The following is a 17,715-nucleotide window of genomic DNA, read 5'->3' on the forward strand; positions in this document are numbered from 1 at the left end:
GAAAAGCTCAACAGCAACAGAGACTCAGCACAGCCCAATATATAAATAAACAAAATTGTAAAAACAAAGAGCAATCCCATTGTGCCTTCCTAGGAATACCTCTGATCATTGCTTCTGTTTCTTTGTCTTCATAATTTTCCACACTACCCATTAACATCTAAATCTGTTAGGGTCAGCCAAAATTCCCTCCACAATCCCTTGAGACCCTTCGGCCTCCCACCCAGCCACCTCCCCACACTTCCCCTTCTCAGCCACACTTTTTAAGTTAGTTATGTTCACCATTCACATTTTCTCATAGCTCCTCTCAACATCCCCTGGACTGGTTTCACTCCCATCTTTCTGCTGAAATGAACTTAGCAAATCATCAGTGATCATCTTTTCACAGCAAACCTCTTCCTCTCTGATACCACAGTCTCCTGGTGTTTTCCTCCAACTTAACTGACTGTTTATTCTTAGTCTCCTTTGCTGACACTACATATTCTACTTCAAATTCTGAAATTCTTTTAGACATTGTCTACAGCCTCTTCTTACCTCTATATCTCTCTACTACAACAGAGAGAATCGTTAAGTCCACAATAATCACTGCTGCTGCTGCTGCTAAGTTGCTTCAGTCGTGTCCGACTCTGTGCGACCCCATAGACGGCAGCCCACCAGGCTACCCTGTCCCTGGGATTCTCCAGGCAAGAACACTGGAGTGGGTTGCCATGCTAGAGGCCTATATATAACCTATATAACCACAAAATCCCTGAGATTTGTGTCTTCAGCCCATCCTCTCTTTGTTTCTCAAAGCTCCAGACAACCAGTTCCCTGTCTCAACTATATCCGCCTGGCCATTTCACCAGCACAATTTTAATGTGTTCAACACTGCCTATAATCTTTGCTTCCCCAAACACTTATCTTCCAGTATATCTCAACAAATGGTACCACCATTCTACCGATTTTCTAAGCCAGAAATGTTGGTATTTTTAGAATTTTACCTTTCCTTAGTCATAAATCTTTTTCCTCCCTTCATCTTGTTAGGTATTAGCATGAAACTTTTAATCTGAAGATTTGCATCTTTTTCCAGCTTTGGAAGAATTTTCCTTTCCCCTCTGTTGCCTATTATCTGTGTTTTTGTCCTCCAGAACTCTGTTTAGTTGGATTTTGAAACCTCTGTATCTAGCTGCCTGTCTCTTAGCTTTTTATTCACACATGGCGACTTCTGGCTCTCCTATGCTGAAACTGAGAGAATTCCTCAGCTCGATATTCCAGACCCCTATTCACTTGTTGGCTATGTGTTTTCAGACATTTGTCCTATCAAGAGAGATTTGCTCAAATTGTCATCTTTTTATTTCCAAGATCTCAACTGATTCTTTTTCATAATAGCCTCTTCTTATAGTAATAGCCTTGGGCTTCCCTGGTGGCTCTGACAGTAAAGAATCTGCCTGCAATGCAAGAGACCCAAGTTCAATCCCTGGGTTGGGAAGATCCCTTGGAGGAGGCAACCCACTCCAGTATTCTTGGCTGGAGAATCCTATGGACAGAGGAGCCTGGTGGGTTACAGTCCACGGGGTTGCGGAGCCGGACACAACTGAGTGACTAACACACACACAATAATAGCCTACAGTATCTTTATTTTTCCCCACTGAAACTATTTTGTTTCCTTTAACGTTTCTTGCTTTATCCTTCGATTGTAATGCCTGTGTCTATTGAGTTGGATCCTCTCTTCTTTTGAGTGTTAGTGTTTTTAAAAATGTTATAATTCGTAGTGGTTGCATATCTTTTTAAAAGATCACCAGCTTGCCTATCCATTACTGTCACTTTTGCCCGACATGGCCTCCCCCAGGACTAGTCAGGGAGGGGAGAGGACAAGAATTCAGCAACTCCTTAGCACAGGTATTCCTTGGGTTGCTACCCTAGTGCTTCTTGACTTGACTTTCCAAGAGGACACTCACTGTTCTAGCCTGTGTGGACATGACCGCTACACACTGCTCATCACAGAGGGGTGTCAGAGAGATTCTACCTGCCTGTCTCACACATTTCCCTTAGCAACAACCTCCATGGTTACCATAGGACCCTGGCTACTCTTGGTAATCCAGAGCCTTACTTTTCCCATTTTCAATACCTTTGAACGTGGAGCATACCCAGAGGCATTCCCACCTTCAGCCACAGCTCCATCCTGCATATTTTGTGCTGTAGTTTCATCTGGCCATCAAATTCAGCTTGCATTCATTCATTTTCCCCATGCTCTTAGGAATCTGTTCTTCTTCTTCTTCTTCTTCTTTTTTTTTTTAACATGAACAAGGTGACACATGTGTGATCCCTGAGTCAGGAAGAGCTCCTGGTGAAGGGAACGGCAACCCTCTCCAATATTCTTGCCTGGAGAATCCCATGGATAGAAGCTCCTGGTGGACTATAGTCCATGGGGATCACAAAAAAGTAGGACACGATTGAGTGACTAACATTTTCACTTTTTTTTAAAAAAGTTTTTATGGAATTTGTTACAATATGGTTTCTGTTTTATGTTTTGGTTTTCAGACTCCAAGGCATGTGGGATCTTAGCTCCCAGGGATCAAACCCTCCCCTGCTACACTGGAAGGCAAAGTCCTAATGACTGGACAACCAGAGAAGTTGAAAGAATCTGTTTTTCACTAGGGATTTGAGGGAGAGAGGGAAAAGCAGGCTTATGTTCTTGGACCACCAATTTGATCTGTTATTCTATTCATGATCTTCGTATATGTATTATTTCTATTGATCTTTAAATCTAAAAAGAATCCATTTCCCTCTGTAAATCTTTCTGATTCTTTATTCTTCACACAGTGCTGAGATATGAGTTTTCACATTTTTTTTTCAGCACACTGGGACCCGAAAGTTTTCACAGCTTATGATGCATTTCGTGTGAGTCTCATCACATCGGAGCTTATTGTCCAGGAGGTAGAGACACAGCGGAATGGAATCAAGGCTGTCTTTGATTTGGAAGGCTGGCAGTTTGCTCATGCCTTTCAAATTACCCCCTCTGTAGCTAAGAAGATTGCTGCTGTTCTCACAGTAAGTGTGTAGTCTGTTCAGGATTGCTTTTGTTCTGTCACTCAGTTGTGTCCACCTCTTTGTGACCTCATGAACTGCAGCACACCAGGCTTTCCTGTCCTTCACTGTCCCCTGGAGTTTGCTCAAACTCATGTCCATTGAGTCGGTGATGCCATCCAACCATCTCATCCTCTGTCATCCCCTTTTCCTCCTGCCTTCAATCTTTCCCAGCATCAGAGTCTTTTCCAACAAGTCAGCTCTTCACATCAGGTGGCTAAAATATTGGAGTTCCAATTTCAGCATTGGTCCTTCCAATGAATATTCAGGGTTGATTTCTTTTAGGATTGACTGGTTTGATCTCCTTGCCGTCCAAGGTACTGTCTTCAGGATAATACTTCCAAATATTAGATATAAATTTAGTTGTGTGTTAAAGAGACAAGATAGTATATTTATTGGGCTTCCTTGGTACCTCAGCTGGTAAAGACTCTGCCTGCAATACAAGAGACCCTTATTCGATTCCTGGGTCAGAAAGATCCCTGGAGAAGGGATAGGCTACCCACTCCAGTATTCTTGAGCTTCACTGGTGGCTCAGATAGTAATGCAGAAGACCTGGGTTTGATCCCTGGGTTGGCAAGGTCTCCTGGAGGAAGGCATGACAATCCATTCCATTTATTGGGCTTCCCTGGTGATGCTAGTGGTAAAGAATCTTTTGGCCAGTGTAGGAGACCCAAGAGACTCGGGTTCAATTCCTGTGTCAGGAAGATCCCCTGGAGTATGAAGTGGTACCCCACTCCAGTATTCTTACCTGGGAAATCCCATGGACAGAGGAACCTGGCGAGCTATAGTCTATGGGACTGCAAAGAGTCAGACAAGACTGAGCGACTGAGCATAATCACACACACAAGTACATTTATTAGAAAATTAAATAAAATTTTAGAAGAGATACATAGAATTCAATAATGGTCAGAGGAAGTAAACTTAATATTTCAAAAAGAAGGAATGTTGCAACAAACTGAAACCATGTTCAAAATTTCAAACCACAGAATCCATACATTTAAACAAGAATGTGATGACTTTATCTGTCATTAAAATTTTGTTCCGAAGTTGAAAATTGACTCAAAAAACAATATTGATAACAATTATAATATACAACAAAGTGTCATATAGGTTTGGTTGGTATAGATTGAACAGCTCTTTCCAGAAAAAAATAAGTCTTAAACATGGCCATCATCTTTGACCCAGTAATCCTACTGTGGAAACCTAGCCAAGGAATAATCTTAAATATAGCAAAGACTTTGTATATAATAATGATAGTTTACTTCATGCTGGATACTTTACTGAATGTTTTAAATGCATTACCGTTTAATGGCTACACCAAAGCTTATGACATGTGACTTTTTTTTTTCCATTTTACACATTATTTTACTATGTCAGAGAGGTGACATAGCAATGCCCAAACATACATAATTTGTCAGCAGTGAAACAAGGATTCCAATCCAGGACATCTGGACATAAAAACTATACTTATAGACATCATTTCTTTTGTATCTAAAGACCATTACTACAACATTGATTTTTATAGAAGAAAATTAGAAACAGCTTATTTATCAGAAATAAGAAAAGGGTTACTTAGACAATGATACAGCCATTTGATAGATTATAGCTTCAAGATTTAAAACCCACTATATTTCAAATCCTGAAAGATGATGCTGTGAAAGTGCTGCACTCAATATGCCAGCAAATTTGGAAAACTCAGCAGTGGCCACAGGACTGGAAAAGGTCAGTCTTCATTCCAATCCCAAACAAAGGCAATGCCAAAGAATGCTCAAACTACTGCACAATTGCACTCATCTCACATGCTAGTAAAGTTATGCTCAAAATTCTCCAAGCCAGGCTTCAGCAATACATGAACCGTGAACTTCCAGATGTTCAAGCAGGTTTTAGAAAAGGCGGAGGCACCAGAGATCAAATTGCCAGTATCCGCTGGATCATGGAGAAAGCAAGAGAGTTCCAGACAAACATCTTCATCTGCTTCATTGATATGCCAAAGCCTTTGACTGTGTGGATCACAATAAACTGTGGAAAATTCTGAAAGAGATGGGAATACCAGACCACCTGACCTGCCTCTTGAGAAACCTGTATGCAGGTCAGGAAGCAACAGTTAGAACTAGACATGGAACAACAGACTGGTTCCAAATAGGAAAAGCAGTATGTCAAGGTTGTATATTGTCATCCTGCTTATTTAACTTCTATGCAGAGTACATCATGAGGAACGCTGGGCTGGAAGAAGCACAAGCTGGAATCAAGATTGCTGGGAGAAATATCAATAACCTCAGATATGCAGATGACACCACCCTTATGGCAGAAAGTGAAGAGGAACTCAAAGGCCTCTTGATGAAAGTGAAAGAGGAGAGTGAAAAAGTTGGCTTGAAGCTCAACATTCAGAAAACGAAGATCATGGCATCTGGTCCCATCACTTCATGGGAAATAGATGGGGAAACAGTGGAAACAGTGGCAGACTTTATTTTTTGGGGCTCCAAAATCACTGCGGATGCTGATTGCAGCCATGAAATTAAAAGACGCTTACTCCTTGGAAGGAATGTTATGACCAGCCTAGATAGCATATTGAAAAGCAGAGACATTACTTTGCCAACCAAGGTCTGTCTAGTCAAGGCTATGATTTTTCAAGTGGTCATGTGTGGATGTGAGAGTTGGACTGTGAAGAAAGCCGATCGCTGAAAAATTGATGCTTTTGAACTGTGGTGTTGGAGAAGACTCTTGAGAGTCCCTTGGACTGCAAGGAGATCCAATCAGTCCATTCTAAAGGAGATCAATACTGGGTGATCGTTGGAAGGACTGATGCTAAAGCTGAAACTGCAATACTTTGGCCACCTCATACGACGAGTGGACTCATTGGAAAAGACTCTGATGCTGGGAGGGATTGGGGGTAGGAGGAGATGGGGACGACAGAGAATGAGATAGCTGGATGGCATCACCGACTCAGTGGACATGCGTTGAGTAAACTCCGGGAGATGGTGATGGACAGGGAGGCCTGGCGTGCTATGATTCACGGGGTCACAAAGAGTCGGACACGACTGAGCGACTGAACTGAACTGATGTTTACAAAGGGCTTCCCTGGTGGCTCAGATGGTAAAGCATCTGCCTACAATGCAGGAGGCCTGGGTTGGATCCCTGGGTCAGGAAGATCCCCTGGAGAAGGAAATGGCAACCCATTCCAGTATTCTTGCCTGGAGAATCCTATGGATGGAGGAGCCTGGTGGGCTACAGTCCATGGGGTCACAAAGAGTCGGATACGACTGAGTGACTTCACTTACATGTTTACAAAAATTTTGTCATGTCAGTGAAACAAAACAGGGTGCAAATTATTTAGAGAGCATAATGGCAATTATATTAAAAAAAAATTATTCATAGAACCGGAAAGGAAAAGTGACAATTTGGTAACACATCTCTAAAAGCTGTGTGCTGAAAAAAAAGAAAAGAATTTTGCATAAAAGAACCTTGGCAGGAAAAAATTAACAATGCATCTTTGGTTAGGGAAACCACTGATAAGGTTTTTCTTTCAATTCTTAACTTTTTAACCTTAGAATTAAGCCCATATTACTTTGATGTGAAAGACTTATACCTATGTCAAAAGTTTAAAAGTGAAAAAAAAAAGTTTAAGTGTTTGTTTATTGTACTTTTTCTTTTGAAGGAAACTTTTATGAAAGTTTTTTCCCTCAAAATAAAAATTTGAAGGGAAAAGTTAAATATAAATATACAAATGACTCACTGATTTTTCAAAAGCAAATTTATATGTGATTGGGGGAGACATTTTCTGTGTCTTATTTATGAAATAGGCATGTATCTCTTTAAATACTTTTCCTAAGCTACATGGTGAAACCTTTTCTTACTCTAGGGAGAGCGGACTATAAAGCAGGCTATTGTGTTGATGGCATAATTTTGAAAATAAAAATCACACTTTAGGTATTTGTGTATGTTTAGCAAGTGTTCAAAGAAGGGGTTTGTTGATAGGATCACATATTGATTTATGTTTTGTTATTAACAAGACATTTTGTTTATTTTCAAAAGGATTCCTTTCCACTAAAAGTTCGTGGTATCCATTTGATAAATGAGCCAACAATTTTTCATGCTGTCTTTTCCATGATTAAACCATTTTTGACCGAAAAAATTAAGGAACGGGTGAGTAAAGTATTTTCAAATCACCAATCTTCTGTATGAAACATTCCACTCCTTTTTAAAATTTAAGAATAGCTGTCTTATTTCCACCCTTGCCCTGACACACACAGAGTATTATCCAAGTGTTTTGAATATTTATCTAATAATCTAACTACTTTTATAAATAAATATTTCTTTTTAATTTTGAAAAATCAAATACTGGATCTCCCATACATGGTTGGTAAGACTGAAAAATGATATATTCCCTATAGGGGGCAGTGTGGCCATAGTTATAAAAATTACAGTCTTCACATTTCTGAGATTTTTTCCAAAGATATACTCATGGGGCTTTCCTAGTGGCTCAGATGGTAAAGAATTCACAGGCTAATGCAAGAGACACTGGTTTGATACCTGGGTCAGGAAGATCCCCTGGAGGAGGGCAGGGCAACCCACTCCAGTATTCTTGCCTGGGAAATCCCATGGACAGAGGAGCCTGTTGGACTACAGTCCATGAGGTTGCAGAGTCAGACACTGCTTAGCAATAAAACAACAACAAATACCAGCTCATAAACAAAATTACATATACGATTCATTGTAGCAAAAGATTGGAAACTATCAAGTGTTTATCATGAGGGAACTGGTTAAATAAGCTATGACACACCTACACAATGGAACACAGTAAGATTTGCAGGATGTGTTGGGAAGTGAAATAAAAAACATGCAGAATAGTGTTTATGTTATACTACCTTTTGTATAAAAAGGGAAGACATCAGAATCTATACTTATATTTGCATAAAAGTTATCCTCAAAAAGGATATACAACAACCAAATTGTTTACTCTGTATAGAACAGAAGCGAGTTATGGATGGAGTGGATGAGGTTAGGGTTGGGAGCAAGACACCTCACTGTCTTTTATCTTGTTTTGATTTCTAGCCATGTGAATGTACTATCTATGCAAATAATAAATGTACTTACATTCAGTTCAGTTCAGTCGCTCAGTCGTGTCCTACTCTTTGCGACCCCATGAACCACAGCATGCCAGGCATCCCTGTCCATCACCAACTCCCGGAGTTCACTCAAACTCATGTCCATCGAGTCGGTAATGCCATCCAGCCATCTCATTCTCTGTCGTCCCCATCTCCTCCTACCCCCAATCCCTCCTAGCATCAGACTCTTTTCCAGTGAGTCAACTCGTCGCATGAGGTGGCCAAAGTATTGGAGTTTCAGCTTTAGCATAAGTCCTTCCAATGAACACCCAGGATTGATCTCCTTTAGAATTGATCTCCTTGCAGTCCAAGGGACTCTCAAGAGTCTTCTCCAGCACCACAGTTCAAAAGCATCAATTCTTTGGCGATCAGCTTTCTTCACAGTCCAACTCTCACATCCACACATGACCACGGGAAAAACCATAGCCTTGAATAGACGGACCTTGGTTGGCAAAGTAATGTCTCTGCTTTTTAATATGCTATCTAGGCTGGTCATAACTTTCCTTCCAAGGAGTAAATGTCTTTTAATTTCATGGCTGCAATCAGCATCCGCAGTGATTTTGGAGCCCCAAAAAATAAAGTCTGCCACTGTTTCCCCATCTATTTCCCATGAAGTGATGGGACCAGATGGCATGATCTTTGTTTTCTGAATGTTGAGCTTCAAGCCAACTTTTTCACTCTCCTCTTTCACTTTCATCAAGAGGCCTTTGAGTTCCTCTTCACTTTCTGCCATAAGGGTGGTGTCATCTGCATATCTGAGGTTATTGATATTTCTCCTGGCAATCTTGATTCCAGCTTGTGCTTCTTCCAGCCCAGCGTTCCTCATGATGTACTCTGCATAGAAGTTAAATAAGCAGGGTGACAATATACAACCTTGACATACTGCTTTTCCTATTTGGAACCAGTCTGTTGTTCCATGTCCAGTTCTAACTGTTGCTTCCTGACCTGCATACAGGTTTGTGTAACTAAAAACCACAGTACCCAAAGCATGTGACTTAATGTCATTTAGTTAAAGCAAAGAGATTTGATGTTTTATTACCTATCTTGTGGAGTCTTATCTCAGGTGATATCACTTGGAATTTTTCAAGTGTTGACAATAGAATCTGAGTTCCCCAAAATGGCAACCATTCTTCTGCATGAATCTGTAAAGGATAATTTTATTTTTTGGCCATGCCACATGGCTTGCAGGATCTTAGATCTCCAACAAGGGATCAAACCTGTGCCCTCTCCAGTGGAAGTTCAGAGTTCTAACCACTGGACCTTCAAGGAATTCCCTTAAAGGATAATTTTTAGAGTATAATATTTAGACACATGTTGGCAATATCTAACGCAAGGACACAAACAGGTTTTAAAAGCTTTGATGATTTAAATCTCAAAAATTATTTAAATATAAGTACTAATAATGTGAGTAATAACATATTTGGAATTTTAGAAAGTATATTCTTTCAGATTCTGAAAATGTATTATCTTGCATCTTCTCAGAAAATTATGACCATAGAGCTTCATTTGTGGAGAAGGCAATGGCAACCCACTCCTGTACTCTTGCCTGGAAAATCCCATGGACAGAGGAGCCTGGTAGGCTGTAGTCCATGGGGTCGCTAAGAGTTGGACACAACTGAGCGACTTCACTTTCACTTTTCACTTTCATACATTGGAGAAGGCAATGGCAACCCACTCCAGTGTTCTTGCCTGGAGAATCCCAGGGATGGGGGAGCCTGGTGGGCTGCCGTCTATGGGGTGGCACAGAGTTGGACACGACTGAAGTGACAGCAGCAGCAGCAGCAGAGCTTCATTTGAGGTTTTCCAGTAGCTATTTCTGTCTGTCTTTAAGAAGAACCACCCCTATCCTTTCATTTTTATAAAAGTCAATTTTTGTTCATTTTTTCCTCTCTTCAATATAGTTTGATAATAGTTAACCATTTCTGCTGAACTCTGAAAGACATAAAAATAAGTATTTCTATTTTGGGTTATATTTTGGATCACAAAACCCCCCAGATATAGCAATAAATTGAACCTAATAAACAGGATAACATGAGCAAGAAAAGAAGAAAAATTTTAAATTGAGAAGTTAAGTGGAGTATTTCAGTGGAAGTTAATTGACATGAAACAGATTTGCCAAAATGAGGAGGGCGAGGAAGACCAAATCTCGCCACTTTCTCCCTTTAAATGTTTTGGCAATACTCTATGAATAATCCTATTTCCTCTTTCTTGAAGAGATAGTAGAATTTTTGAATTAGCTGGTAATATTTTAAACATTTCTGAGAAAATCAAGAATTGGGACTGTGAGGTTCCTGAGTACAAGAAACTTGTTTCATTCATCTTTCAGTCTTTGTATCCCGGCACATGAAGTGAAGGTGGAAGTCTTAGTTGCTCAGTCATATCCTACTCTTTGCGGCCCCCTGGACTGTAGCCCGCCAGGCTCCTCTGTCCATGAAGTTTGCCAGGCAAGAACACTGGAGTGGAGAGCCATTCCCTTCTTGAGGGGAACTTCCCGATCCAGGGATAGAATCCAGGTCTCCTGTATCGCAGGCAGATTCTTTACCATCTGAGCCACCAGGGAAACCTCAACCCTAGAATACAGTAGGTGCTTATTAGAAGATTGAATTTACACATGAACCCTAGCAGATGAGTAAAGGTTATTTATATATTTGTAACAAGATGTGCTTTTATCAAAGGTTCCAAATCCTTAACTTCAGGACATTATATGATGAATTTATATAGTTTAAAATGTTTGAAAATTTTAGTTTTCAACCATCATAATTTCTCTTAATTTTTTATTAGCCAAGACTATCTGTCAACTGTACCACATAAATTATTCCCCACATACCTAGTTGTGTGCTCAGATGCATGCTTTTATTTGATAAGAACTAATAAAAAGAAGTACACTTTCATCATCTACAGAACTATTCCAGGGTATTCCATCTTTTGCTAAGAATTACCAATACATCAGTAGGGAACAGAACGTACAAAGTAATTTCTAAAAATTGTTTATTATTTTTTGGCTGTGCTGGGCCTCTGTTGCTGCGCAGGCTTCTCTCTAGTTGTGGTGAGCAGGGGCTTCTCTCGCTGCAGAGCACGGGTTCTAGGGTGTGAGGGCTTCAGTAGTTGTGGCTCCTGGGCTCTGGAACACAGATCAGTAGTTGTGGCACACAGGGTTAGTTGCTCCTTGGCATCTGGGATCCTCCTGGACCAGAGATCAAACCCGTGTCTCCTGCATTGACAGGTAGATTCTTTACCACCGAGCAACCAGGGAAACCCCCTGATAAGAACTAATAAAAAGAAGTACACTTTAATCATCTACAGAACCACTCCAGGATATTTGATCTTTTGCTGCTGCTGCTGCTAAGTCACTTCAGTCGTGTCCGACTCTGTGTGACCCCATAGACAGAAGCCCACCAGGCTCCCCCATCCCTGGGATTCTCCAGGCAAGAACACTGGAGTGGGTTGCCATTTCCTTCTCCAATGTGTGAAAGTGAAAAGTGAAAGTGAAGTCGCTCAGTCGTGTCCGACCCTTAGTGACCCCACGGACTGCAGCCTACCAGGCTCCTCCATCCATGGGATTTTCTAGGCAAGAGTACTGGAGTGGCTTGCCATTGCCTTCTCCGGATCTTTTGCTAAGAATCACCAATACATTAATAGGAAATAGAATGTATGAAATGATTTTATTTAGAGTTTTTAAAATCTACTTTTGAAAGAAAAAGTATCTTTTTATAAATTCTGAACAGTTATAAGGATGCAAATATAAGAAAACAGTAAGATGCACAGCTTCATCAGCAGCACAATCTAAACATAAGTAAAATCATTGACTTCATAAGCAGAGACAAATGATGCATTATCTGTACATGTTCTTCTGTCTTAGATGTGATGAGAATACCTCATTTTATGATGTTGAGTTTCTCCTGGAAATGCCTCTGCTATACTTGGAGGCAGAGGGTGTATCTTCTAAAACATTTTGCCTGTTTCAGATTCATATGCATGGGGACAACTACAAGCAAAGCTTACTCCAGTATTTCCCAGACATTCTTCCACTGGAATACGGTGGTGAAGAGTACTCCATGGAGGACATCTGTCAGGAGTGGACAAATTTTATAATGAAGTCGGAAAATTATCTCAGCAGCATTTCAGAGACGGTTAAAGGAGAAGAAGTTATTTAATGTGAAAGGTTTCCTGATTAAAAATTCATGACTGAGATCCTATCTGGTTATATGAATGAAAGAAAAGGAATCGTTAATGTTTTTCTGATTTTTTTTTTAATGTAAAAATCTTCTAACTTGAGCAACGTGGGTATTTGGGAAACTTCTTTACCTTTTAAGTATCTTTTCTTTACCTTAGAAGTAATTAAATGTTAGTATACCTTAAAAGCATAGAAGAGGTTCCTTTTCTGGCATTTGAAAGAAAGTTATCTCTGAAGTACCGTCATGTGTACTTTTGTGTTTCTCAAAAGTTTTATTTTAAAAAACTTTTCTGGTTACATAGGTTTAATTATAAATGAATAAATAGTACGCTGAAGAGAAATATTAGCACCAATCAACTGACTATAAAAATCTATTCACACTCTTTTTGGGTGTGTGTCAGATTAGACTATAATTCAGATTGAAATCTGAATAGTTTTACATAGTTATTTCCATGGGCCAGCAAGGTAGTTCACCTCAGGGAAATTCTGTTTAGCATATTTGCACAATAGAAACTTTTGACTGAAGTCCATATGCCATAAACTATTATATGTTGCATCAGGTCTCTATGAAATTATTCATATTGATACAATTAACTCCATAGAAATTCAGACATGGAATAATATTTGGTTGCCATATACATGGACTCTATTTTTAATTGAATAGTAACATGACTACACAAGGGGAAGGAAATGTTTACATTTTAAAATCACTGTCAGTTACATCTGGAATTTTTCAGACTATGCATGAAATAATTTGGGTTTTACTATATTATCAGAACATTCTAGCCAAATCCTACAATTCATATTGACTTAAAAAAATCAGCAGTTAAAATGTGCTATTTGTACTGTAGCTATGTTAATGCATATTTCATTTATTGAGAAAGATACGTCAATATAACTTTCAATTTATGACCATTTTTACAGTATTTTATAATTTTTGAATTTTATTTTAAACCGAATGAAAGAACACAGGATACAAAATTTGTTAAAACATTTTTTAGCTTAGTTGGGTTTCAACATTAATTATACAATATTAGCTTTGTGAAAGACTATGTAAAGGCTGTTTTTTTTTATAAGAAAATTATTCTAATTAGATGAGCTGGTACTTATGATTCTTTGTACATCTGTAAAAAATCGAATGATTATGAATGTTCTTTAGAGAACGTCTTTGTGATTTAGCATTGGGAAGCTAACTGTACATTATAATTTTTATTTAAAAAATTAGATCATGCTTGTTTTCTAAGAAATGATAAAATCTTCTTTATAAAATCATAAATTTAGAACTATTTAATAAAAAATAACAGCAGAATAAAACCATTTAAAAAGTGTAAATAATAGCAACAACAAAAAGCTCTAGTTTGCCCAACTTTTATTCTTACAAGGTTTACATCACAAAGATTCACTTCATTCACAGTTTGGGAACTTAAACCACTTTCTTCTGGCTCTACAAAGGAATGATTACTTTAGCAAAATAGTTTTTTAAAATGTCTTTTAAATATTATTCATTGGTGATGTTATTTATAGTAAATAGAATTAAAGTAAGTCCATCAATAGAAGTACATTTCATGATAAGATTTTGAATTTTTTATGAAATGCAGCGATTCACTGAGAAGCATTAAAAGAACAATGTAAAATGAACAGGCAGTTTTATAAGGTGGCAAGATCACTACTGAATTGTCTCTATTACTTTACAGTAATTGCACCAGAAGTGCCTTTTAAAAGACTAACGTGCTCATTGTTACTGAACTGCACGATAATGTATTTGTTCTAATATTGTTCAAAACAAAATAAAGATTTTTCACACAAACTATAGCTGTTGGTTTTCCATTTTCAAATAAGAATACTAGGTATTCTTTTTCAAAAACTGATTTTCCTTACAGAAAAGCTTAAGAAAAAAGTATCACCATCCATTTAGTTGTCCTCTTTATATATTTCAATTGCAGACTGGTTTTCCCCGGTGCTCAGTTCAATACCACTTTCCCCGGTGTTGTTATGCTTCAAGGGACCACAGATTAATTTCATAAAATTAAGCCATGCATACTTTCAGAAGTTAAAACTTAAGTGAGAAAAGCCAGAGTATGTCACTTTATCAGATAATTTGATTTGGAAACTATCAACCCAGATCATGATTTCAGATTATCAATATATTTCCCTTACAGAAATAACACAAAAGTCCTAGAGCAAGTAAAAGTTTTGCTACCCACCTAAATCAAGCCAGTAGCTCACAAAACTGGTCAAACATACAAACCTCAGACTCAGCAAACTAGTAAGATGATGATGTCTGAAACACTTCTTCCTGGTCTCAGGTGTTGAATTTTGCCCTACTTGGATGCTATGGGAGAATTATGAGTTACAGAGATGAAACTGGGTATGATGGCAGTAAAGTGAGGACAGGCAGCAGGACCAACCCCACCCCCCACACTAAGGTTCTGGTAGTCAAGGGCACTCACTTCCTAAACTTCTCCCTCCCCTACAGCTAGCACTTGATTGACTACTTGCCTCTGCTCTGTTCAAGTCAATCGTATCAGTCTAATAAATATCAACAAACCAGAGCAGAGCAAGAGATCTGGTTAAAAAAGAAAAAAAAGTTGTTGAATTAAAATACCGTCTTGCAGGTGGTCCTATTTTGTTAAAAGGGAAGGTAAAAGGAGTAGGGGAGAGAAGGATGTCCCATACATCCAAATGTTCATGACCCTATTCCAGAATTCAGATCTAAGCAAGTGGGTGTGCCTGGCTCGTGCTTGCATGCTAAGTTGCTCAGGCTCCTCTGTCCATGGGATTCTCCAGGCAAGAATACTGTGGGTTGCCATTTCCTCCTCCAGGGGATCTTCCCAACCCAGGAATCAAGCCCGCATTTCCTGCATTGGTAGGTGATTCTTTATCACTGAGACACCTGGAAATTCCTAAGAGATATAAACCTCCACTTAGAAAATAAGTAAGACATAGAGATGTCATATATAACATTTTATTGCAATAAATTTGTATGGAGTCAGATGGTTACTAGACATAATGTGGTGAACATTTCCTAAGGTATGCAAATATCAAATCACTTTGATCACACATAACATACTCTTGTACATCAATTGTATTTCAATACAAAATAAATAAAGGCCTTTTCAACTAACTCCAGGATCAGGGTCATATATGAGTCTATTTTATCTTTCTCATTAGGTTCAGTTCAGTTCAGTTCAGTCGCTCAGTCGTGTCTGACTCTTTGCAACCCCATGGATCACAGAACGCCAGGCCTCCCTTCAGTTCAGTTCAGTACAGTCGCTCAGTCGTGTCTGACTCTTTGTGACCCCATGAACCACAGCACACCAGGCCTCCCTGTCCATCACCAACTCCCAGAGTTCACTCAAACTCATGTCCATCGAGTCGGTAATGCCATCCAGCCATCTCATTCTCTGTCGTCCCCGTCTCCTCCTACCCCCAATCCCTCCCAGCATCAGACTCTTTTCCAGTGAGTCAACTCGTCGCATGAGGTGGCCAAAATATTGGAGTTTCACCTTTAGCATCAGTCCTTCCAATGAACACCCAGGATTGATCTCCTTTAGAATGGACTGGTTGGATCTCCTTGCAGTACAAGGGACTCTCAAGTCTTCTCCAGCACCACAATTCAAAAGCATCAATTCTTCGGCGATCAGCTTTCTTCACAGTCCAACTCTCACATCCATACATGACCACGGGAAAAACCATTGCCTTGACTAGATGGACCTTGGTTGGCAAAGTAATGTCTCTGCTTTTTAATATGCTATCTAGGCTGGTCATAACTTTCCTTCCAAGGAGTAAGCGTCTTTTAATTTCATGGCTGCAATCAGCATCTGCAGTGATCTTGGAGACCAAAAAAATAAAGTCTGACACTGTTTCCACTGTTTCCCCATCTATTTCCCATGAAGTGATGGGACAAGATGCCATGATCTTTGTTTTCTGAATGTTGAGCTTCAAGCCAACCTTTTCACTCTCCTCTTTCACTTTCATCAAGAGGCTTTTGAGTTCCTCTTCACTTTCTGCCATAAGGGTGGTGTCATCTGCATATCTGAGGTTATTGATATTTCTCCCGGCAATCTTGATTCCAGATTGTGCTTCTTCCAGCCCAGCGTTCCTCATGATGTACTCTGCATAGAAGTTAAATAAGCAGGGTGACAATATACAACCTTGACGTACTCCTTTTCCTATTTGGAACCAGTCTGTTGTTCCATGTCCAGTTCTAACTTGCTTCCTGACCTGCATACAGGTTTCTCAAGAGGCAGGTCAGGTGGTCTGGGATTCCCATCTCTTTCAGAATGTTCCACAGTTTATTGTGATCCACACAGTCAAAGGCTTTGGCATAGTCAATGAAGCAGAAATAGATGTTTTTCTGGAACTCTCTTGCTTTCTCCATGATCCAGCGGATGTTGGCAATTTGATCTCTGGTTCCTCCGCCTTTTCTAAAACCTGCTTGAACATCTGGAAGTTCACGATTCACATATTGCTGAAGCCTAGCTTGGAGAATTTTGAGCATGACTTTACTAGCGTGTGAGATGAGTGCAATTGTGTGGTAGTTTGAGCATACTTTGGCATTGCCTTCTTTGGGATTGGAATGAAGACTGACCTTCTCCAGTTCTGTGGCCATTGCTGAGTTTTCCAAATTTGCTGGCATATTGAGTGCAGCACTTTCACAGGCCTCCCTGTCCATCACCAACTCCTGGAGTTCACTCAAACTCATGTCCATCGAGTCGGTGATGCCATCCAGCCATCTCATTCTCTGTCGTCCCCATCTCCTCCTACCCCCAATCCCTCCCAGTATCAGACTCTTTTCCAGTGAGTCAACTCGTCGCATAAGGTGGCCAAAGTATTGGAGTTTCAGCTTTAGCATCAGTTCTTCCAATGAACACCCAGGATTGATCTCCTTTAGAACAGACTGGTTGGATCTCCTTGCAGTCCAAGGGACTCTCAAGAGTCTTCTCCAGCACCACAGTTCAAAAGCATCAATTCTTTGGCAATCAGCTTTCTTCACAGTCCAACTCTCACATCCATACATGACCACTGGAAAAACCATAGCCTTGACTAAACGGACCTTTGTTGGCAAAGTAATTTCTCTGCTTTTTAATATGCTATCTAGGCTGGTCATAACTTTCCTTCCAAGGAGTAAGCGTCTTTTAATTTCATGGCTATTACATATTTCTGTTTCTTCATATTTTTAATATTTTATGTTGGACATTGTGTTTAGCTGTAGTGTCTCCAGGTAATATCTCTCATCAGTGACAGCTCTTCCTTTCTTTTGTCAGGTATCATGAAAGCCTAATAAATCCCATCTGGGTTGTAGATTTGAGGATTCAGGCTATCTCAGGTTCATTCCCATTCTTCGCGATTGATCCACTTGGGGTTTCTGGT

The 17,715-nt window shown here is 39.6% G+C and overlaps 1 protein-coding gene across 2 annotated transcripts in view; it reads left to right on the forward strand.

Moving 5' to 3' along the window:
• Positions 1-14,402, forward strand: part of TTPA (alpha tocopherol transfer protein) — a 38,918-nt gene extending 24,516 nt beyond the window's left edge. The window contains exons 3-5 of one of the 2 annotated variants that reach the window (XM_055431716.2): positions 2,834-3,027; positions 7,096-7,206; positions 12,134-14,400. In XM_055431716.2, the coding sequence (XP_055287691.2) occupies positions 2,834-3,027; positions 7,096-7,206; positions 12,134-12,322 (494 nt within the window). In that variant the 3' untranslated portion in view covers positions 12,323-14,400. Of the gene's footprint in view, positions 1-2,833; positions 3,028-7,095; positions 7,207-12,133 lie in introns of both variants that reach the window. The other variant, XM_088844453.1, reaches the window with a different exon arrangement.
• The last annotated feature ends 3,313 nt before the right edge of the window (positions 14,403-17,715 follow it).

The sequence above is a fragment of the Moschus berezovskii genome, chromosome 16 (assembly GCF_049115385.1).
Source record: "Moschus berezovskii isolate FMDL1 chromosome 16, NW_MosBer_1.0, whole genome shotgun sequence".
In the NCBI taxonomy this organism is placed as follows: Eukaryota; Metazoa; Chordata; class Mammalia; order Artiodactyla; family Moschidae; genus Moschus; species Moschus berezovskii.